The sequence below is a fragment of the Trichechus manatus genome, unplaced genomic scaffold, assembly GCF_000243295.1.
Source record: "Trichechus manatus latirostris isolate Lorelei unplaced genomic scaffold, TriManLat1.0 scaffold00089, whole genome shotgun sequence".
Classification (NCBI taxonomy): domain Eukaryota; kingdom Metazoa; phylum Chordata; class Mammalia; order Sirenia; family Trichechidae; genus Trichechus; species Trichechus manatus.
Genome location: NW_004444025.1, coordinates 2,170,599 through 2,194,567, shown reverse-complemented (window position 1 = coordinate 2,194,567; position 23,969 = coordinate 2,170,599). Strand labels below are relative to the sequence as shown.

At 38.3% G+C, this 23,969-nt stretch overlaps 1 protein-coding gene across 1 annotated transcript in view; it reads right to left on the bottom strand.

Annotated features, from left to right (window-relative positions):
* Nucleotides 1–23,969, bottom strand: part of GLRB (glycine receptor beta) — a 136,708-nt gene that overhangs the window by 55,702 nt on the left and 57,037 nt on the right. Inside the window, exons 2-3 of the mRNA XM_004382033.1 lie at nucleotides 19,398–19,504; nucleotides 17,355–17,422 (exon numbers count right to left, since the gene is read on the bottom strand). Coding sequence (XP_004382090.1) covers nucleotides 17,355–17,422; nucleotides 19,398–19,504 — 175 coding nt within the window. The remainder of the gene's footprint in view (nucleotides 1–17,354; nucleotides 17,423–19,397; nucleotides 19,505–23,969) is intronic.

Genomic DNA, 23,969 nt, shown 5'->3' with positions numbered 1-23,969 from the left:
TTGTATGTCAGCTTGGCTGGGCCATGATTCTCAGTGTTTATATGTGATCCCTCCCATGACCGAATAGGCTGTGAGTAGCCAATCAGTTGAAAGGGAGTTTCCTTGGGGGTGTGGCCTGCATCTGAATATAAGCGGACATTCTGGCTTTTTGCTCACTCTGGATCCCGCAGCTGCCTCCTGTTCATCTGACCTCCGGTTCTTGGGACTTGAGCTGTGAGCTTATCTGCCAATTGTGGGATTCGTCGATCTTCATAGCCTGTGAGTGGAGCCCTGCTCTCTGACCTGACAATCTCAGGTTTGCCAGCCCCTGCGGCTACGTGAATTGGGAGAAGCCTCCATCCTGATCCACGGACTTGGGATGTTCCAGCCTCTACAATCCAGTGAGCTGTTTCTTTGATATAAATCTTTATAGATATAAGCTTTACTGGTTTTGCTTCTCTAGAGAACCCAGCCTAAGACAAGGGACTTCCTCTTTTTTGCTGACCCTCTACTTTACCAAGTATGATGTTTTTCTCCAGGAATTAGTCCCTCCTGATATCATGTCCAAAGTACGTGAGACAAAGTCTCGTCATCCTCCCTTCTAGGGAGCATTTTGGCTGTACTTCTTCCAAGACACATTTGTTCATACTTCTGGCAGTCCATGGTATATTCAACGTTCTTCACCAACACCATAATTCAAATGTATCAATTCTTTGGTTGTCCTTATTCACTGTCCAGCTTTCACGTGCATATGAGACTACTGAAAATACCATGGTTTGGGTCAGACGCACCTTAGTCTTCAAAGTGACATTTTTTTAAAACACTTTAAAGAGGTCTTTTGCAACAGATTTACCAAATGTAGTATGTCGTTTCTTTCTTTTTTTTTTCATTGTACTTTAAGTGAAGGTTTACAGAGCAAATTAGTTTCTCATTAAACATTAATACACTTACTGTTTTGTGACATTGGCTGCCAACCTTGCAACATGTCAACACTCTCTTCTTCTCAGCCTTGGGTTCCCTATTTCCATTTGTCCAGTTTTCCTGTTGCCTCCTGCCTTCTCATGCTTGCGCCTGGGCTGGTGTGCCCATTTAGTCTTGTATACACGGTTGAGCTACGTGTAGTATTGTTTATTTTATGGGTCCTTCTAATCTCTGGCAGAAGAGTGAACCTCAGGAGTGACTTCATTACTGAGCTAAAAGGAGCCTGGGGGGCATACTCTCAGGGTTTCTCCAGTCTCTGTCAGACCAGTAAATCTGGTCTTTTTCTGTGAGTTAGAATTTTGTTCTACATTTTACTCCAGCTCTGTCCAGGACCCTCTATTGTGATCCCTGTCAGAGCAGTTGGTGGTGGTAGCCGGGCACCGTCTAGTTGTGCTGGACTCAGTCTGGGGGAGGCTGTGGTAGTTGTGTTCCATTAGTCCTTTGGACTAATCTTTCCCTTGCATCTTTGGTTTTCTTCATTCTCCCTTGCTCCAGATGGAGTTACATCATTTAATTTCTAAACTGCTGCTTCCATGGGCATTGACTGTAGGTCCAAGTAAAATGAAATCCTTGGCAACTTCAGTGCTAGAATACATGTTTTTGAGCATCTCCTCAACTTGTCGTCTTGCCTTCAGCTGCACCACATGAGTACATAAGCTCAATACACCACATAAGCTTCTACACTCTGCTGTAATTCTTTTATTTCTTTTCTTTTCTTTTTTATTTTTAATGAAACTCCATCAGAGTCACATTCCAACGAGCATCAATGCAAACTAGAAATTGTCCGCTTCACTGTTCTCCTCAGTGCACCATTGTTGGTCATTATGTCTTATTATTTCATTATGAAAGTACTAGTGCTTCAAGGATGCTTTTCTACTATTTATTTACCAACATATGTAAATATATTACTATGATTCAATACAAGTTACGGCAAACTTATATATCTTGTAAGAAAAGAATGTTTTAAAGTTTTACAATTTAAATTAATACTTCAGGTTCAACATTCATTAAAAGATAACCATTAATTAGTATGCTTTGGTTTTATGAGTGTTTCCAAATAATAGCTAGTTACTGGAATTTAAAGGAGCCCTCCTGGTGTAATGGTTAAAGCGTTTGGCTGCTAACCAAAAGGTCAGAGCTTCGAACCCTCCAGCCACTCCATGGGAGAAAGATGTGGCAGTCTGCTTCCAAAAAGATTTACAGCCTTGGAAGCCCTCTAGGGCATTTCTTCTCTGTCCTATAGGGTCACTATGAGTCAGAATTGACGCAAAGGTGGTGGGTTTGCTTTTGGGGATTGGAATTTCAAATGCTCTATATTAAGATTACTATCTTTGAAACCTATTTATTTTCATTTTCAATTCATTTTATTTTCAGTCACAATAATTACAGCCCTATCTTTTATTTTGCAATGAAAAAACCCCATCCCAAACGGACTTATTTTATCAGTGGGAAATTACCTAAGTGTTTTTAAAGTACTTGATGACAAATACTACTCATTGTTCATTCCAAATACCACACTATTAGTCATGATCTGGAAATAGATGTTCTTCATGTTCTTCAAAAATTTCAGTACCAACTACGGCCAAAATTAAACTATTTCTCCAAGGCAATAAAACATTTCACAACAAGACATTACAACTAGTTAAGTTCCATAAATGATATTTTAATATTAAAAATTGTATGTGAATATTTTCTAATGTTGTTAGGATAGCTCTTCTGGTTAATTTTTACAGTTCTCACCTATGTAATTTTTAACTCATCTGTTTTCTTTACATAATGATTATAAAAAAACTAGCACTCAGGGAAGTAAATCAGGTCTTAGCACATGGTAGCATTATAATTAAAGTTCTGTCAGCAGTGCCGTTATAAGCCTGGTTTGAAAAAGATTTTAAAACTTAGCTTTTAGTGAGGTTACAGGTTCATGTAAGAATTGCAAGTTAACAAAATGCCAACAAAAGCTCTTGGGTTATATTTTAGTTATTTTTCCAATATATCTTTTTTTTAAGATTTTTGTTAAATACTGTTAATAACACCTCGTGAATATTTAAATGTTGCCAGACCTATGCCTATAGTCTATTTTTATTAGGAGAATCTGCTTTGTGGTGCCGTGGTGCTGTATACTTCCTCTTATCACAATTTATTTTAATATTATTTTAATTGATTATTTAACTACAGTGGTTAAAAGCCTGGCTGCTAACTGAAAGGTGGGCAGTTTGAATCCACCAGCCGCTCCTTGGAAACTCTATGGGCCAGTTCTACTCTGTCCTATAGTGTTGCTATGAGTCGGAATCAACTCAGCCGCAAAGGTTTGGTTTTTCCCCCCACTGAAGCCCTAGTGGAGCCCTGGTGGTGCAGTGGTTAAAAGCTTGGCTGCTAACAAAAAGGTCAGCAGCTAGAATCCACCAGGCGCTCCTTGGAAACCCTATGGAGCGGTTTTCCTCTGTCCTGCAGGGTCACTTGGGGTTGGAACTGATTTGACGGCAATGGGTTTTCCTCCCCGAGAGTACTCCTGAGAGTAGCAAGTTGCTGTGGATGGGTGAACAGGAGGCACCCGACATAAATCTACTAAATGCAGGAATGAAGAAATAACTTCTGGCACAATTTGACAGGCTAGGATGTTTGTGTAGCATTATTTATACCCTTAGTTTAATTTTGTTCCTATATCAACTTATAAAAGTGACCAAATTAATGGAATTAAGAAAAATTAGACACGTCTCATATTTCCTCATTGCTCAATACAGTACTCTTAGTTGTGACATTCAGTCCCCAGTTTCTGAACATTGGAGAATAAAGGAAAGAAAAAGTTAAAGAGTAAATATCCATGATTAATGATACCACTCCTCAAATTTAGAAAGATATACTAAAAAAAAAACTCTGACCAAGAAAAGAGACAGAAATACAGTATATTTTCAACTGTTATAAACATAGATTCTCTTTAAAATTACATTTTTGATTATGATTAACTTTAATGAATGACAGTTTTTAGTACTCACTCAATTAAAAAACATCTGATTAGTTTTGTAAATAATTAAACTACAGAAAATGTTACATATAATCAGATAACCTTTCAATAGGATTTAGAAGAAAAAATTATTAACACGTATGCATCAGGATATTTATTAGACTCTTATTGCTTCTGTAACAAATTACCAAAAACTTAAAACAATACCGATTTATTATCTTACTCTTCTAGAGGTCACAAGTCCAAAATCACTTTCACTAAGCTAAAGTCAAGGTTCCAGCAGGGATGGTTTCTTCTGGAGGCTCTGAAGAGAGAGTCCATTTCATTGCTTTTTTCAGTTCTTAGAAACCACCTGCATTCCTTGGCTCTTGGCCTCTTCCTCACATCACTGCAATCTCTTTATTTTGTCTTCAAGTCTCCTAGCACTGATGCTGATCCTTCTTCTTCCCTCTCATAAGGATCCTTGTGATTACACTGTACCCACCTGGATAATCCAAAAAAATCCTCCCATCTCAAAATTCTTAGTTTAGTCATATCTGCAAAGTCCCTTTTACCATCCAGAGGTTCTGGGAATTAGGACGTGTATATCTCTGGGGGTCCAGCATTCAGCCTACCACAGGGTACAAACCCTGAAGATGACTAATTTGAAAATAAATGATTTTAAGGATTATTCATCCAAAATGTAAAATAGTGTAAGAAAAAAAATAGGATGACTATATCTATTATTATTCTATAATAAACAAAACCATGATATAACATTAATATCAAAGCAAGAAAACGCAAAGACTAGTAGAGTTTTAAGGAAGAGATTCCAAATCTATACGTAGAAGTAAACATATAAAATAAAATTGTTTCTAAAACAACAAAGAGGAGCAATTGTCAAGAACTAGAAATAGGTTCTTTAGCTAATATCAAACATGTTTTTACTTCCTTTGACCCAGGCACAACTGTGTTGCCCAAAAGGTGCTGAAATCTATTATTAAAACAACCAACAAGTCATGGCACAGAACGGCATAGAAAAGCAGAAAGGATCACAAGATGTAGTGCAATAAGAATTCAATATAATTACAAAGCATGTCTGAACCAAAGAAAAAATGGATTGTGTAAACAAGCTTTTATTTCTATAAAAGATCTCTAATGTATTCCTGATGAGGCAACGTGACTGTGTATAGATTATTATAATAAACCATAATATCCACTTTTCCCCGTGTTTGTAATAGTTCACCACTTCAGTTGTGAAAATCCAACTGATTTAAGCCCAGGATAGAAACTGAATGGAAAAATCCACAAAGATAAGCATAACTGTAAATCAGAAAACACCTGGCTTCTAAGCATTTTTCTCACTTTTGTTTTTGCATTGCCAAATTTTTTTTTTTATTATTACTTTACTTTAGCTGAAAGTTTACAAAACAAACTAGTTTCTCGTTAAACAGTACACATAAACTGTCTTGTAAAGTTTGTTATCAACCCCACAACATGTCCACGCTCTCCCTTCTCGACCTTGGGTGTCTTATTACCAGCTTTCCTGTCCCCTCCTTGCCCCTGGGCTGTTGTGTCCCTTTAGTCAATTTTGTCTTATGGGCCTGTCTAATCTTTGGCTGAACGGTGAACCGCAGGAGTGACTTCACTACTGAGCTAAAAGGGTCTCTGAGGGCCATACTCTTGAGGTTTCTCCACTCTCTGTCAGGCTAGTAAGTCTGGTCTTTCTCTGTGAGTTAGAATTTTGTTCTACATTTTTCTCCAGCTCTGTCCAGGACCCTCTGTTGTGATCCCTGTCAGAGCAGTTGGTGGTGGCAACCAGGTACCATCTAGTTGTACTGGACTCAGTCTGATGGAGGCCATGGTAGTCGTGGTCCATTAGTCCTTTGGACGAATCTTTCCCTTGTGTCTTTAGTTTTCTTCATTCTCCCTTGCTTTCAATGGGGTGAGACCAGTGGAGTATCTTAGATAGCCACACACAAGCTTTTAAGACCCCAGAAGCTACTCACCAAGGTAGAATGTAGAACATTTTCTTTATAAACTGTGTTATGCCAATTGAGCTAGATGTCCCCCGATACCATGGTCCCCACAGCCCTCAGCCCAGTAATTAGGTCCCTCAGGGAGTTTGGATGTGTCTATGGCGCTTCCATGACCTTGCCTTACACAAGTTCTGCTGGTTTCCCCAGGATTGTGTACTGGCTTACCCTTCACCAGTTACCACTTATCTATTGTTTATTTAGTGTTTTAAATGTTCTTATTTCAGATGTCACAAGCAGTAGCATTTAAGCTACTAAGCTATTAAGATAAAATTAGAAGTGACTGTTCTAGCGACTTCAAATTAAGATGATTATATTTATTTGACAATTTTGGTGATATTACTATTAATGTCAGAAAATATCACTTATAGTATAAATAATAACATCTTACAAAAATGTAAGGTAGCAGAATACAAAGAGCACACAGATATGAGTAAAAGGGACCATACAGCTATAAAATGAGACTAGAAAACAAGCTGAAAGAGTGTCTATCTACAGAGATGTAGAGAAGCTTATGCAATATTAATACGGTATACTTTTCCTCCACTACACAATTATGGCTTGTGAAGAAATGTGAGATTACTGTAGTTTAGCTAGAAACATTTAGCATCTTAAAAAGAAAAAAGAATAGAAAGGACTATTTCCAAAGAGGGTTGGTTTAAGTGTTCTGATAACAATGTTAATGCCAATACTTATCATTGCTCTCCCATCTGATAATCAGCTTTCTACCCTGGAGGAACGAGCTGCCCCCTCCCCCAGAAGTCCTCCTACATCTCTCTGTTACCTGACTTCCAGCTAGTTATGTTATATCTGCCCCCACAGGCTCTCTGTGCTACTTTGTGCTTTCTGGAATAAGCAACTGCTAGTTTAAAGGTTTGGACTAGAGAGAAAAGTGTTCAGCATTATTGAACTGTCCCAGTTTTTTGGACCTCCTTTATTCCAGCATATGCCTGTAGGGGAAACTTCCAGCAAGCTCATAATACACAAAACAGTGCAATGGGGCTACTAATAAGCTTATGAATAGTTCATTTTCTTTAACAAGGAATATTGTGAAATCGTCTGTATTTCAGATATTACATTAAACTGCAAACAAACAACAACCAACGAGTTACCATCATTGAGGGGTTTCTATGCCAAGCACAATGTTGTTGTTGTCTCCTGCCAAGTGGACTGCAACTCATAGGACAGAGTAGAACTGCCCCATCGGGCTTTCAAGGCTACAATCTTTACTGGAGCAGATCGCCAAGTCTTTTCTCCCACAGAGCCACTGGTGGTTTTGAACCCCCAATGCTGATGTTATCTACATATCTAGAACAGTTTCTGCCTTTCCAAGCTATTAAGCCACAAAGTATTAGAGCATTTCTCTTTGAAAAGACTCAGCAAATCTATAAAATCTGACAGCCTCTGGATGTCCATCTGCAAAAAAAAAAAAAAGAAACAGGACCCATACCTCACACCATATACAAAAACCAATTCAAAATGGATCAAAGACCTAAATATAAAGCCATAGAAGAAAAAATAGGATCAACACTAGAGGCCCTAATACACGGCATTAACAGGATACAAACCATAACCAATAACACACAAACTCCAGAAGATAAACTAGATTACTGGGATCTTCTAAAAATCAAACACCTGTGCTCATCAAAAGACTTCACCAAAAGAGTAAAAACAGAACCTACAAACCAGGAAAACATTTTTGGACATTACAAGTCAGACAAAGGTCTAATCTCTAAAATCTACAAGAAAATCCAACACCTCTCCAACAAAAAGACAAAGAATCCAATTAAAAAATGGGCAAAGGAAATGAACTGACACTTCACCAAAGAAGACATTCAAGCGGCCAACAGACACATGAGGAAATGCTCCCGATCACTAGCCATGAGAGAAATGCAAATTGAAACCACAATGAGATACCATCTCACCCCAGCATTACTGGCACGAATCAAAAACACTGGAAATAACAAATGTTGGAGAGGCTTCGGGGGGATCAGAACTGTTATGCATTGCTGGTGGGAATGCATAATGATACAACCATTTTGGAAAATGATATGGCACTTCCTTAGAAAGCTAGAAATAGAAATACCATATGATCCAGCAATCCCATTCCTAGGAATATACCCTAGACAAAATAAGAGCCATCACACAAACAGACATATGCACATCCATATTCACTGCAGCATTGTTCACAATAGCAAAAAGATGGGAACAACCTAGATGCCCATCAACAGATGAATGGATAAACGAACTATGGTACATACACACAGTGGAGAATTATGCAACAATAAAGAACAATCATGAATCTGTGAAGCATCTCATAACATGGATGAAACTGGAGAACATCATGCTGAGTGAAATAAGTCAGTCACAAAAGGACAAATATTGTATGAGACCACTACTGTAAAAACTCATGTAAAAGTTTACACACAAAAAGAAACAATCTTTGCTGGTTATGAGGGATGGAGGGGGGAATACTAAATAGACAATAGATAAGTGGTAACTTTGGTGAACAGTAAAACAGTACACAATACTGGGGAATCCAGCACAACTTGTACAAGGAAAGGTCATGGAAGTTCCATAGACACATCCAAACTCCCTGAGGGATTGAATTGCTGGGCTGAGGGCTGTGGGGACCATGGTCTCGGGGAACATCTAGCTCAATTGGCATAACACAGTTTATAAAGACAATGTTCTACATTCTACCTTGGTGAGTAGCATCTGGGGTCTTAAAAGCCTGTGAGCAGCCATCTAAGGTACTCCACTGGTCTCAACCCTTTGGGAGTAAGGGAAAATGAAGAAAACAAGATACCAGTGAAAGATTAGTCCAAAGGACTGATGGACCACAACTACCACAGCCTCCACTAGACTGAGTCCAGTACAACTAGATGGTGCCCGGCTACCACTGACTGCTCTGTCCAGGATCACAACAGAGGGTACTGGACAGAGATGGACAAAAATGTAGAACAAAATTCTAACTCACAAAAAGGGACCAGAGTTACTGGCCTGACAGAGACTGGAGAATCCCCGAGAGTATGGCCCCCAGACATCCTTTTAGCTCAGTAATGAAGCCACTCCCGAGGTTCACCATTCAGCCAAAGATCAGACAGCACCACAAAACAAAACGAGACGAATGGGGCACAACAGCCCAGGGACAAGGACTAGAAGGCAGGAAGGGACAGGAAAGCCGGTAATAAGAAACCCAAGTTTGAGAAGGGACAGTGTTGACATGTCATGGGGTGGTTAACCACTGTCATAAAACAATACGTGTACTAACCGTTTAATGAGAAACTAATTGTTCTGTAAACCTTCATCTAAAGTACAATTTAAAAAAAAAAAATTTGACAGCCTCAAAAGACAGGTTGATAAAATTCTGCTTTATAGGGGCGTATGAAATAAACACTGCTGAACGCAAAACAAACTATTAAAGTAGACTGTTGCCAGGATTTGATGAGTGTGGTTTGGATTCTGACCATTTAGGCTATGCCCGCACGGCACAAGTAGAGGGTAGACTGGTATCCACCCAGGTTACGTGAGCAAAAGAAATGGTAAATAAAAATCCCTTCGCTCCTCTTAGAGAAAGCCCTCCCAAATTTCCCAAATGACTGACCCCTCTGCAGCAGCACTGTTCTGGTCTGTTATCTAACCAAAATGAGTGTTCCACAGTAGTCTGCTGTTTACATTTGTTCTGCCAAGCCTTAGACTTAACTAAGCAAAGATAATTTATTTGTTCATTTATTAATTCATTATTAACTAATATATGAAATAATTTATGTGTTCATTACTTATTGAGTGCTTATTGTCTTTTATGGTGAATTAAGAAGTAGAATACATGTTCCTGACTTTAAGGACTTTGTAGTCCATTACAGAAGAAAAGAAATACACACACAAGGAGTTAAATTACACTAAAGATCTTGTCTGTTGCCGTCAAGTCAATCTGGACTCACAGCGACACTACAGAAGCTATCAGAATTAAGAGCAAACAAATGATAAGAGATGAAAGACCTGGGTTGAAAAGTGAATCAGAGTCGCCACAAAAGTGTCTGGTAAGAAAATAAGAGATGAGGAGAGGGAGAAACAGCAGGGTCAAAAACAGGGCTTCAAACCAGATCATTCTGCTTCTAACCACTGCTGAGAACGTGCATTTCTAACAAGCTCCCTGCTGAGAACTTGCATTTCCGCCCCAGATATACTGAATCAGAATCTATAGTTTAACAATATCCCCAGGTGATTCTTATGTAACTTCCTGGGAACTTGTTAGAAATGCAAATTCTCAGCAGGAGTTCGGACCAGTTTGAAGCCCTGGTCAAAAATTTCACGGAGAGAATTGGTTTAATCTGACTCCAGGAATAAGTACTTTGGGCTAACTACCGTCAAGGATCTGTGCAGGGGAACGATATTAGCTGTGGTTGGGAATTATAACTATTTTATTATAATCTTCAAATAATCTGTAAGAAAGCTCTTCACCCTTTCATAACTAAACATCCCTTTCCCCCACGTTTTCAACTCAATATAATCAAGAAACTACAGATGAGACCTAGAGAAGTTTAGGTGCTGGATATTTGGAAGGCATTTAATATTAATTAAAGAATAGATACACTGATACCTGCTAACCAAGGAAATGTGTGTAACCTTTACTCAAATGAGGGAAAAAAAAGGCTTTAGACTAGCTGACCCACAGCTCTGGGATTGGGATCAGATTACAGAGGGCTTTGAGTGCAAAATAGAAGAATGAGGATTTTTTAACATCTTGAGAGTGGTATTTTAGGATTAGTGTAGTGATACCATGCAAGATAAACTGGATACAGAGAGGAGTATAGAGACCACCTGGATCCCCTTGACGTTTCACCTAGAGAAAATGACATCTCTTACAAAGTGAAGTTCTTAAAGAGTTAAACAAGTTTTCAATTAATGAGAGCCCTGGTAGTGCCAATGGCTACGTGCTCCACTGCTAACCAAAAGGTCAGCAATTCGAACACACCCATGGCTCAGGAGGAGAAAAGACCTAGCAATATGCTCCCTTAAAGATTACAGCCTAGGAAATCCTATAGAACAGCTCTTTCGTATAGGGTTACTACGAGTCAGAATTGACTTGACAGCATACAACAACAACACTTGTCTCTGAGTGATATATGGTAGTCTATATTCACTAGAGGAGTGCTGGTGGTGCAGTGGTTAAAGCACTCAGCTGCTAACCAAAAGGTGAGTGGTTCGAACTTACCAGTCACTCCACAGGAGAAAGATCTGGCAGTCTGTTTCTGTGAAGAACCTTGAAAACCCAATTGGGCAGTTCTACTCTACCCTGTAGGGTCGCTATGAGTCAGAATCGACTTGAAGGCAGTGGGTTTGGTTTCAGGTTTGTATATCTACTAGTATTTGACTATTACCTGAAAAGTTGATGGTTCAAATGCACCCAGAGGTGCCTCGGGAGACAGGCCTGGCAATGTGCTTCCAAAAGGTCACAGCTTTGAAAACGCTATGGACTTGAACAAACACTTCACCAAAGACATTCAGGCGACTAACACATGAAGAGATGCTCACGATTACTGGCCATTGTTATTGTTAGGTACCGTCCAGTTGGTTCCTACTCATAGCGACCCTTCATACAACAGAACGAAATACTGCCCCATCCTGCGCCATCCCCACAATCTGCTATGTTTGAACCCATTGTTGCAGCCACTGTGTCACTCCATCTTCTTGAGGGCCTTCCTCTTTCTTGCTGACTTTACCAAGCATGACGTCCTTCTCCAGGGACTGGTCCCTCCTGAAAATACTTCCAAAGTACGTGAGACAAAGTCTCACCATCCTCACTTTCAAGGAGCACTCTGGCTGTAATTTCTCCAACACAGACTTGTTCTTTCTTCTGGCAGTCCAAGGTATATTCAATATTCTTCACTACACCATAATTCAAAGGCATCAATTCTTCTTTGGTCTTCCTAATTCCTTGTAACGCTTTCACATGCATAAGAAGCAATTGAAAATATCATGGCTTGAGTAAAGTACCTTAGTCCTCAAAGTGACATCTTTGCTTTTTAGCACTTTAAAGAGGTCTTTTGCAGCAGATTTGCCCAATGTAATACGTTGTTTGATTTCCTGACTGCTGCTTCCATGGGCTTGGATTGTGGATCCAAGTAAAATGAAATCTTGACAACTTCAATCCTTTCTCCATTTATCATGATCTTGCAAAATTCTATCATGTGATCTCTGGCATCGTTTCTATCACCAAGGCCATATTTTCCAACTATGGATCCTTCTTCTTTGTTTCCAACTTTTGCATTCCAACCACCAGTAATTATCAATGCATCCTGACTGCATGTTTGACCAATTTCAGACTGCAGAAGTTGGTAAATATCTTCAATTTCTTCATCTTTGGCCTTAATGGTTGGTGCATAAATTTGAATAACAATCATATTAATTGGTCTTCCTCGCCAGAATATGGATATTATTCTATCACTGACAGTGTGGTACTTCAGGATAGATCTTGAAATGTTCTTTTCGACAATGAATGCAATGCCATTTCTCTTCAATTTGTCATTCCTGGTATAGTAGATCAGATTTAAGTGTCTGATTCAAAATACCCAATGTCAGTCCATTTTAGCTCACTAATGTCTAGGATGTTAATCTTTATGTGTTCCATTTCACCTTGACCACTTTCAATTTTCCTAAATTCATACTTTGTACATTCCATGTTCCAATTATTAATGGATTTTTATAGCTGTTTCTTCTCATTTTGAGTTGTGCCACATCAGCAAATGAAGGTCCCGAAATTTTTACTCCATCTACATCATGAAGGTCAATTCTAGTTTGAGGAGGCAGCTCTTCCCCAGTTGTATTTTGGGTTCCTTCCAACCTGAGGGGCTCATCTTCTGGCACTATACCAGAGAGTGTTCCACTGCTATTCATAAGGTTTTCACTGGCCAGTTTTTCAGAAGCAGACTGCCAGGTCCTTCTTCCTAGTCTGTCTTAGTCTGGAAGCTCAGCTGAAACCTCTCCACCAATGTTACCCTGCTTTTATTTCAAATACTGGTGGCAAAACTTCCAGTATCACAGTAACGCACAAGCCACCACAGTACGACAAACTGACAGACACATGGTGGCATTAGCCATTAGAAATATGCTAATCAAAACTACAAATGAAATATCATCTCATCCTGGCAAAAATGGTACCGCACTGATCAAAAAACAAAAAAAACAACAGATGCTGGCAAGGTGTGGGGAGATTGGAATTCTTTACACTGCTGGTGGGAATGTAAAATGGTACAACAGTACGGCCCTTATTCAAAAAGCTAGAAATAGAATTATCGTATGATTTAGCAATTCCACTCCTAGGTATATATCCCAGAGAACAAAGAGCTGTAACATGAATAGACATATGCACACTCATGTTCTTTTTAGCACTACTCATATAGCAAAAATATGGAAACAACCTAAACGCTCATCAATGGATGGATGGATAAACAAAATGTGGTATATACATACAATGGAATACTATGCAATGAATCAGGAGGGAATTATGCTGAGTGAAATAAGTCAATCACAGAAGGACAATATTGTATGAGACCACAATTATAAAAAGTCAAGAACAGGTTTATACACAGAAAGAAACATTCTTTGATGGTTACCAGGGATGGGAGGGGGAGGGAAGGAGAATCACAAACTAGATCATAGTGTTAATTCTGGTGAAGGGTAAGGCAATACACAATATGGGAGAAGTTAGCACAACGTGACCAAGGCAAAGGAAGACACTGAGCGGTAACCAAGAATAAAGGGCAACTATGGTAAATGCTATAACATATACAATCCTGCAACAACAGTAATAACAATCAATAATTTGGGAGTAGATACACAGGCTAATATGTATGCTAAACAGGTGAAGGGTGTCATACAGGAGTATACTCGTGTATAGATATAGATGTGGTTGTGGATATTTCTACAAATATATTTGTACACGCTGCATGTATACTCATATATATAACAGAGCACATAGGAGGCACAGTTATAGAAACTACTTAGACATCGAGACTGAACTACTGGACATGAAGACTAAGGACCATAGCCTTAGAGGACATCTAGGTCAACTGGCAAAACACTGTTCATAAAGAAAATGTTCTACATCCTAGCCTGGTGAGTAGCATCTGGGGACTTAAAAGCTTGCGAGCAGCCATCTACCAAACAACCATTGGTCTCTTTCCACCAAGAACAAAAGAGAATGAAGAAAACAAAAATCCAATGAAGCAATTAACCCAAAGAACTAATGGCCCACATGAACCACAGCCTCCTCCAACCTGAGACCAGAACTAGATGGCGCCCTGCTACCACTACTGACCACTCTGAGTGGGATCACAGTAGAAGGTTCCAGGTAGAACGGGTAAAAAATGTAGAACAGAATTCAATATTAAAATTTAAAAAAGACCAGACTTACCGGTCTGAAAGAGACTGGAGGAACGTCCGAGGCTATTGCCCTAAGACAATTTTCTAACTTGAAACTATAGACACTCTTGGAGGCTACTCTCAACCAAATAACAGATGGGTCTATAAAATAATAACACCTATGAAGAATGTGTTCCTTAGAACAATCGATTATACAAGACCAAAAGGGCAACACATGCCCAAAACCAAAGATGAGAAAGTAGGGAGGGACAGGGAAACCTGGCTAATAGAAAGGCGGAACCCAGGGGGGAAATGGGGAGAGGGCTGACACATTGTGGGGATTTCAACCAAGATCATTAAACAATTTGTGTGAGAATTATTGATTGAAAAATTAATTTGCTATGTAAACTTTCACCTAAAACACAATAAAACGTTAAAAAAAAAAAAACCTATGGAGCAGTTCTACTCTGCATACATGGGGTCACCATGAGTTGGAATCAACTCTGTGGCAACTAGCAACAACGTACCTACTTCTGAGCAGTTTTCTAGTGAGCTATACTGCATATCTACGTCATTTCAGTAAGCTAGAAAGTCATTGGAAGTGAACCTTGTGCTTGATCCTAAAACCTTCTTTGAGATAATTCACTAAAAACATCCACATAATGGCCAGGAAAGGAGCCCTGGTGGCGCAGTGGTTAAGAGCTCAGCTGCTAACCAAAAGGTCGGCAATTTGAGTCCACAAGCCACTCCTTGGAAACTCTATGGGGCAGTTCTACTCTGTCCTGTAGGTCTGAGTCAGAATCAACTCCACGACAACAGTTTAGTTTTTGGTCTGGCTATGAAAACTTTAGGGACTAAATACATGCTTCTCTACATACATGTATATAACCAAAAACCAAACCTGTTTCCATCGAGTCAATTCCAACTCACATACATGTATATGTATGAATACATAAAATAACATTTTCACCACAATTAGATATAAAGATACTTGTGGTAAATTAAATGCACTCTGCAGTTGCTTTTATAACACACTATGTTGCTACTGGATTCATACTTCACACATCTCACATTCTGATTATTAATGGATGTTTGCAGCTGTTTCTTCTCATTTTGAGTCATGCCACATCAGCAAATAAAAGTCCCGAAAGCTTGACTTCATCCACGTCTTTAAGGTCTAGTCTACTTTGAGGAGGCAGCTCTTGCCTAGTCATCTTTTGAGTGCCTTCCAACCTGAGGAGCTCATCTTCCAGCACTATATCAGACAATGTTCTGCTGCTATTCATAAGGTTTTCACTGGCCAGTATTTTCAGAAGTAGACCACCAGGTCCTTCCTAGTGTGTCTTAGTCTGGACACTCAGCTGAAACCTGTCCAAGGGTAACCATGCTCGTATCTGAAATACCAGTGGCAAAGCTTCCAGTATCACAGCAACACGCAAGCCACCACAGTACTACAAACTGACAGACATGTGGTGTTGCTACCAGAAATAAAGGAGGAAATACGGTAAGTCATTCTTTCTCTGTTGTTGTTAAGTGCTGTTGAGTCAGTTCCAACTCATAGCGACCCTATGTACATCAGAGCGACAGATGTACCCTATGTACATGCCTAGTCCTGTGCCATCCTCACAATCGTTATGCTTGAGCCCACTGTTGCAGCCACTGTGTCCCTTCATCTCATTGAGGATCTTCCTCTTTTTTGCTGACCCTCTACTTTACCAAGCATGATATCCTTATTTTCAATTGCCCCATATGCATGTGAAAACTGGACAATGAATAAGGAAGACCTAAGAAGAATTGATGCCTTTGAATTATGGTGTTGGCAAAGAATACTGAATATACCATGCACTGCCAGAAGAACCAACAAATCTGTCTTGGAAGAAGTACAGCCAGTCCCTGGAGAAGGATTATTTCTCTAGTCTGAGATAATTCCTGAGAAATTATACTGTGCTATAACAATTATTACTAGGCTTGAAATCCAAATCCTATACTATTACTTAATAAAAACATAAGTATCTCAAATAATAATCAAAAAAAAAAAAAAAAACCCTGGGTCTTCTTTCTCACACCTAAAGTATCATTTCAGTATGTGGCTGGTCAAAAAGGGCTCAAATCTCATATTCTAAAACCTCGAAAAGCAGGTAGATATCATTGAATGTCTTTTTGTCTTTTGAGAAGCTGAGATAGGTAATTATATAACATACCACTCAGGAAATCAACTGATACTTATAAGGTATCTATACCGATACTTAGGAGTTCCTGGGTGGCCAAATGGTTAAGCAACTGAAAGGTTGGCAGTTCAAGCCCAACCAGAGGTACTCAAAAGAAAGGCCTGCTGACATACTTCCGAAAGCACACAGTTCTAATCTGAAACACGTAAACACCATGGGTCTGCATCAACTCATGGTGACTAGTAATACTGGCATGTTTTTCCCTAGGGTCCAACTAGCCACTTTTCCAAACCTCTCTTTTCTGTTCCTTTCAAAGTCGGAGCCTGCCTGCCACCCCTTGCCACTCCTCACTTGCCTTTCTCTTCCCTTTGCCCCTGTTGCACAATCTTTATAGGGTTCTGTTGCTCTATTTTATTAAAATCAATTTTCCTCTATGCTTGTTACAATTCTCTGCTCCACACATCAAAAAATTAGGATAACAAAGAAAACAAATCTCAGGAAACTGGAAAAAGAAAAAACAGCGAATACTTAAACATTTTTGAATGCTCATACATATAAACACATTAGGAACAAATGTTGTGCAAGAGTCTTTATTGCATACTTTTTTCCCAGGTAGTAACCAGTCAGATGTTCAAGGGGAGTACGCTAATTTTTCCAAATTCTTAAGATTTAAAGCAGCATTAAGACTAAATTTGAATTGAAAAATTATATACGCACTAGAAATCATTGATTTTAACTAAACCTTGGAATTTAGATATTTTATACCAGGACAGAACATGACTTTTCCTTAGAGTTCCTTCTTATTTTTCAGTTTTAATATTTTTCACTATCCTATCATTAAAATTCTGATAACTTACAATATTAAACTAATTGTAATCTTACCATTGTTGTTTCTTGAATGGATCCAAAACTATTAATAAAAATGTTGACTACAACATCAACTGGAATGCCTAAAAATAAAAATTTAAGAATATACTTAGTAGCTGTAAAAAACATGGAAGAATCTACATATTTCTACAGTTTATATATCTAATTTGATATTTTTTCCAAAATCTACATAGGATGTAAACTTGTAAATCTATTGTCTCAGTCTGCCATGTTTATATTGCTAGTGACTTACATTTTAAAATTGGGATCGTAATACAAATTAAAAATAAAGTTGTATTTTATAGTGTTCCCTATTCAAAAATATTTATTCCTTAAATTGTAGATACTTTGGGATTAACATGATTACCTTTTAAAAAACTTTGAATTATGCTGATTATTTCTACCTTTTCAAGAAAATGTAAGTTATTCTTTAAAAAAATAAGTTTTAAAAATACGATTTTTTTTTTTTTTTTTGCATTTTTCTAATCACACTTCAAATGCTTACTTTCTTGGTAAAGCTGTATTCAATAAATTTTACTTAACATTACTCTAGGCCACTATATCGTAATTTTTAATTCATAAACATTCAAAGTTAATCAGACATGTAACAAGATCATTATAAAAGCTTTGTCTGACCCGTTTGAGAATAATTTGAAAGCTCATGGAGTGAGAACTAATGTCTAATGTTGCAAACTTCTTTCTTTCTTTTTTTAATTCATTGTGGGCTGCTGGTTGGGGCAACAAAGGGAAAAATGTGAAGTTGGCCTTTTAGCCACATAACTACTGTCTGATGAAAAACAGGTGGTGAATCACTGTATGGTAGGTATGTGACAACCCAGATGAAGGCTGTTGTTGAAAGAAACCGAATAAGTTCTGGTAATGAACAAAAACCCCTGTTTTTACAACATAGTTGTATAACTTCAGTTGACTAGAAGCAGCTGCTGACCTTTTTTTTCTGTAATGGAAAAAAAAAATCAAGCCTTATAACGTTAATCTGATATACATTAATACCTGTCTTTTAACCATGCAACAGGGATTACAGTTTTCCAGAGGAGAGTTTTCATACAGCCTTTCCTACTTCATCAAGAAGGAAAAATAAAGGCTCTGTGCAATCTGCTCATGACTTTTATTTTATTGCAAGTATGGCTTTGGTTCTTGAAGGTGTGATAAACGGTAATATTTGGTTGGAGCAGAAACAATCTATGTTGTAGAAAACATGGTCACTTTTATTCGCAAAGTTAACACGTTTTTAAAAACCGTATGACTGTCTTTATTCAGCAAGCGAATGCAGGGAAATTTTTATCAATGTAAAACGCTAACACAAAGTAGAACAGAATCTAAGGGAACATCACAACTGCTCTTTATCCCTAAATGAGTAAATGGTCGTTCGACTGCAAATTATAACTTTTGTGTCTGTGAATAAAAGCCAGATTTGTATACAGAGCCTAAATTTTAAACCACTAAACTTAAGAATTCTCAGGACACTGGACTATAAGACATAAACTGTACTTGTGAGGAGTAGCTCAAGTAGATACATGAGACTAAATGGGCAGCTCCTGTGCAGAGGCGAGATGAGAAGGCAAAAAGGGACAGGAGTTGGTTGAACGGACACGGGAAATCCAGGGTGGAAAGGAGGAGTGTGCTGTCACAGTATAGGGAGAGCAACTAGGGTCACACAACAATGTGGGTATAAATTTTTGTATGAGAAACTAATATAAACTTTCACTTAAAGCACAATTTAAGGAAAAAAAAAAAAAAAGAGTTCTCAGTACTGAAAATACCCATTACAGAGGTTAGCCTATTAATTCACAGTAGATCCTTTCGTTTTTTAAACTGGGAACCATATAAAACTCTTAGGATTAATATTTTATTATTCAATATTTTGGTATTAAAATGCTCTGAACTGAAGAACATTACAATATGGTTATGCATCAATCAGAAATACTATTTCCCATCTCTTTTTGTTTATCATATCATGAAGAAATGATTTTATACAGATAAAATTAGTTTTTAAACTTCAAGGGATGAAGATATTTGAGGGGGTGAGGGGAACTGAACCTTTGAAATTCGGTCTTATCCTAGGGTCATAGCTGACCAACAGCCTATTCAGGATGTTGCTAGTGGAGTTGGCAGGTACTCCTGCGAGGTCCTCTGCTGACTGCTGGCTGTAAGAGAAAAGAAAAATCTGCTAAGTATTTAGAAAAGGAAAGAGTAATTTTCATTGTTAGAAAAGGCTATGTGTTTTGAGATAAATCCACAACTTTAAGATGGCTTTTCCAAATAGAATTAAATGAAAGATAGTGGACATTTTTAAAAGCCCAACAGATAATTGTTATAAACCATAAAAACAGACAAAAAATAGTATTTTAGCACCTAGTGTTACCAAATGCATTAAACACTGTTCTAAATACTCCACATTATTTTATTTTAAATAAAACTAAGAGACATCCACTTGTCCTGAAGTAGCCTGCAACTGGAATTCCGGACAAGCAAAAGGAGTGCAGACAACGAGACAGAACGGGCACAGCCCATTAAGTGAACAGTGTGCAATATTAAGCTCATGCCTCAGCAAAGCAGTGTGTGAGTACTAAACGAAATGGCCAGAAAGACAGTCTAAGGATTCATAGAACAACTAGGCTGACATTTATAAAATGAGTTTTTTCCAAGAAACATACAAATGTATGTTCTCCTCCTGAGAAAAAAAAAACAAGGGAAAAAGGGTAACTTTCTGTTATCAGATGAATTAAGCAAGTAAAATACTCTACAGAGCTATAAGATATAAGTACCTTTTCCTTTTCAGTATATATTTGTTGTCACATTCATCAACAAGAGGAAAATTTGACATGTTTCATTTTATTTGACTTTAAATAATGAATCTTGACTAAGTGGGTAGTTGGTTAACAGTACTTTTTTTTTTTAAGGCACTTACTTAAAGCCAATTGAACGTGTTGCTTTGCCTTTTGTTTGTTTGCTTTGGTTTGGTTTGTTTTACTATGCATAAAGTCTTATCCATCAATAATCATATTCCCAATACATTAAAAAATCCATCACACGTTTAACAAATGGTGCTGGCAAAACTGGATGTCCATCTGCAAAAAAAATTAAACAGGACCCATACCTCACACCATATACAAAAACTAATTCAAAATGGATTAAAGACCTAAATATAAAGCCAAAAACTATAAAGTTTATAGAAGAAAAAATAGGATCAACACTAGAGGCCCTAATACACAGCATTAACAGGGTACAAACCATAACCAACAACACACAAACTCCAGAAGATAAGCTAGATTAACTGGAATCTTCTAAAAATCAAACACCGATGCTCTTCAAAAGACTTCACCAAAAGAGTAAAAGGAGAACCTACAGACTGGGAACAAATTTTTGGACAGTACAAGTCAGACAAAGGTCTAATCTCCATAATCTATAAAAAAACCCAACACCTCTACAACAAAAAGACAAAGAATCCAATTAAACAAAGGGGCAAAAGAAATGAACAGACACTTCACCAAAGAAGACATTCAAGCGGCCAACAGACACATGAGGAAATGCTCGCGATCACTAGCCATTAGAGAAATGCAAATTAAAACCACAATGAGATACCATCTCAACCCGGTATTACTGGCACGAATCAAAAACACTGGAAATAATAAATGTTGGAGACACTGCAGGGAGATCAGAACTCTTATGAACTGCTGTTGAAAATGCATAATGATACAGCCATTTTGGAAAATGATATGGCACTTCCTTAGAAAGCTAGAAATAGAAATACCATACAACCCAGCAATCCCACTCCTACGAATATATCCTAGAGAAATAAGAGCCATCACACGAGTAGACATATGCACACCCATATTCATTGCAGCATTGTTCACAATGGCAAAAAGATGGAAACCACCTAGATGCCCATCAACAGATGAATGGACAAACTATGGTACATACACACAATGGAGTATTATGCAACGATAACGAACAATGATGAATCTGTGAAGCATCTCATAACATGGATGAAACTAGAGGACATTATGCTGAGTGAAATAAGTCAGTCACAAAAGGACAAATATTGTATGAGACCTCTACTGTAAAAAGTCATGAAAAAGTTTCCACACAAAAAGTAACAATCTTTGTTGGTTACGAGGGATGAGAGGGGTTGCGGGGGGGGGGGAATACTAAACAGATAATAGATAAGTGGAAACTTTGGTGAAGGGTAAAACCGTACACTATACTGGGGAAGCCAGCACAACTTGTACAAGGAAAGGTCATGGAAGCTCCGTAGACACATCCAAACTCCCTGAGGGATTGAATTGCTCGGCAGAGGGCTGTGGGGACCATGGTCTCATGGAACATCTAGCTCAATTGGCATAACACAGTTTATAAAGAGAGTGTTCTACATTCTACCCTGGTGAGTAGCATCTGTGGTCTTAAAAGCCTGTGAGCAGCCATCTAAGATACTCCACTGGTCTCACCCCTTCGGGAGCAATGGAGAATGAAGAGAACAGGATACAAGGAAAAGATTAGTCCTAAGGACTAATGGACCACAGCTTCCAAGGCCTCCACCAGACTGAGTCCAATACAGCTAGATGGTGCCCAGTTACCACCACTGACTGCTCTGTCCAGCATCACAACAGAGGGTCCTGAACAAAGCTGGAGAAGGATGTAGAACAAAATTCTGCTCACAAAAAAAGACCAGATTTACTGGCCTGACAGACTGGAGAAACCCCGAGAGTATGGCCCCCAGACACCGTTTTAGCTCAGCGGTGAAGTCACTCCCGAGGTTCACCATTCAGCCGGGGATTGGACAGCCCCATAAAACAGAACAGGACTAATGAGGCACAGTAGTCCAGGGACGGGGACTGAAAGGCAGGAGGGGATGGGAAAGCTGGTGGTAGGGAGCCCAGGGTTGAGAAGGGACAGTGTTGACATGTCGTGGGGTTGTTAATCATTGTCGTAGGGCAATATGTGTGCTGTTTAATGAGAAACTATTGTGTTCTGTAAACCTTCAACTAAAGTACAAAAAAAAAAATTGACAACAGCAACTGAAAAGGTTTGATGGGAAGCCTAGGAGACAGTGAGTTGAAGACAATGGTGATGGAAGAATTTGGAAAAGGATAGTGAGAATAGCAACACAACTGGAAGAATGTAATCAACGTCACTGAATTGTACATGTAGAAATTTTTGAAATGGTGTATCTTTGGCTATGTGTATTTTCACCAAAAAAAAAAAAAGGTCCTCCAAGGTCGAGAAGGGAGAGTGTTGGCATGTCGTGGTGTTGTTAACCAATGTCATAAGACAATATGCGTACTGACTGTTTAATGAAAAACTATTTGTTCTGTAAACCTTCACCTAAAGTACACTAAAAAATTAAAAATCCATCACCATTACAAGGAAGACTACAATTATACTTAAGCATCTACTACTATCTATTCCGTATCAATGTGGTAAAACTGTCAATTTTATGAATGACAGTAATTGTATATACAGTAAACTTACATACAACAGGCTTGGATTTGTATCGAAATCACAACTGATCTATCCGGCAATCTTTTCTGAGTTAACTACCATACAATCTGCTGATAAGAGACAGCCATGGATGAAGTATGACAGATAGTAAGAAGTTCATGAAAAATTTAAAAATACTATGAATTGATATTGGAAACTCAAATAGAAACCAGTCAAAGTCCAAAACATTAAAGAATAAAATAAAAATCAATTAGTTGAACCTTCCAAATGTGCAGGAGATTATATAGATTTTTTTAAATTGCTTCTCATGATGTTATCAGCTCTAATATCATAGCTGCAGGGACTTGGGGACTGGTAATGAGATTTTCCATTTCACTGCAGGAGAAATTGTAACCTCCTTAGAGCCAACTGAAAGCCCTTTTCAAAAGATGAAAACTCTGAAGAGAATGAGGGTTTATGTGGGAAAACTGCGTATTAGGATGCAAATTAGTGTTCAAACTTATCTACAAATTTTCTTATTCAAGTGAAGAAAACAGAACTGACTGATTACAAAATAAACTTTCTTGGATCAATTAAGGAGCTTTATTATTGTGTCTTGTGATATAAAATCTTTCACAAGTACGTTCTTCCTATGCAATGAAATGACAACACTAATTTTTGTTATTCTGAACTTTGCAGCCTGATTTTTTTCTTCCAGCTTTGAGCTGTGTGTGTCGATCAAATCCATTTTCTAGCCTTCAGTGACCGAAAAAAAAAAAACTACTACCAAATTTTGTCATGCCTCCACCCAATGGTTCAAAGTCAGTCCCCCTTCCTGAAATATTTTAACTTTCACTCCTCATTCTACTAAACTCAACCTGTCCTTTAACATTTGATTCAAAGCTCATCTCTGTCAAAAATCTTGTCTCAATAGTACACAACTGGGGAAGCCAGCACAGCTTGTACAAGGAAAGGTCACGGAAGCTCCGTAGACACATCCAAACTCCCTGAGGGACAGAACTGCTCAGCAGAGGGCTGTGGGGACCATGGTCTCACGGAACATCTAGCTCAATTGGCATAACACAGTTTATAAAGACAGTGTTCTACATTCTACCTTGGTGAGTAGCATCTGGGGTCTTAAAAGCCTGTGAGCAGCCATCTAAGGTACTCCACTGGTCTCACCCCTTCGGT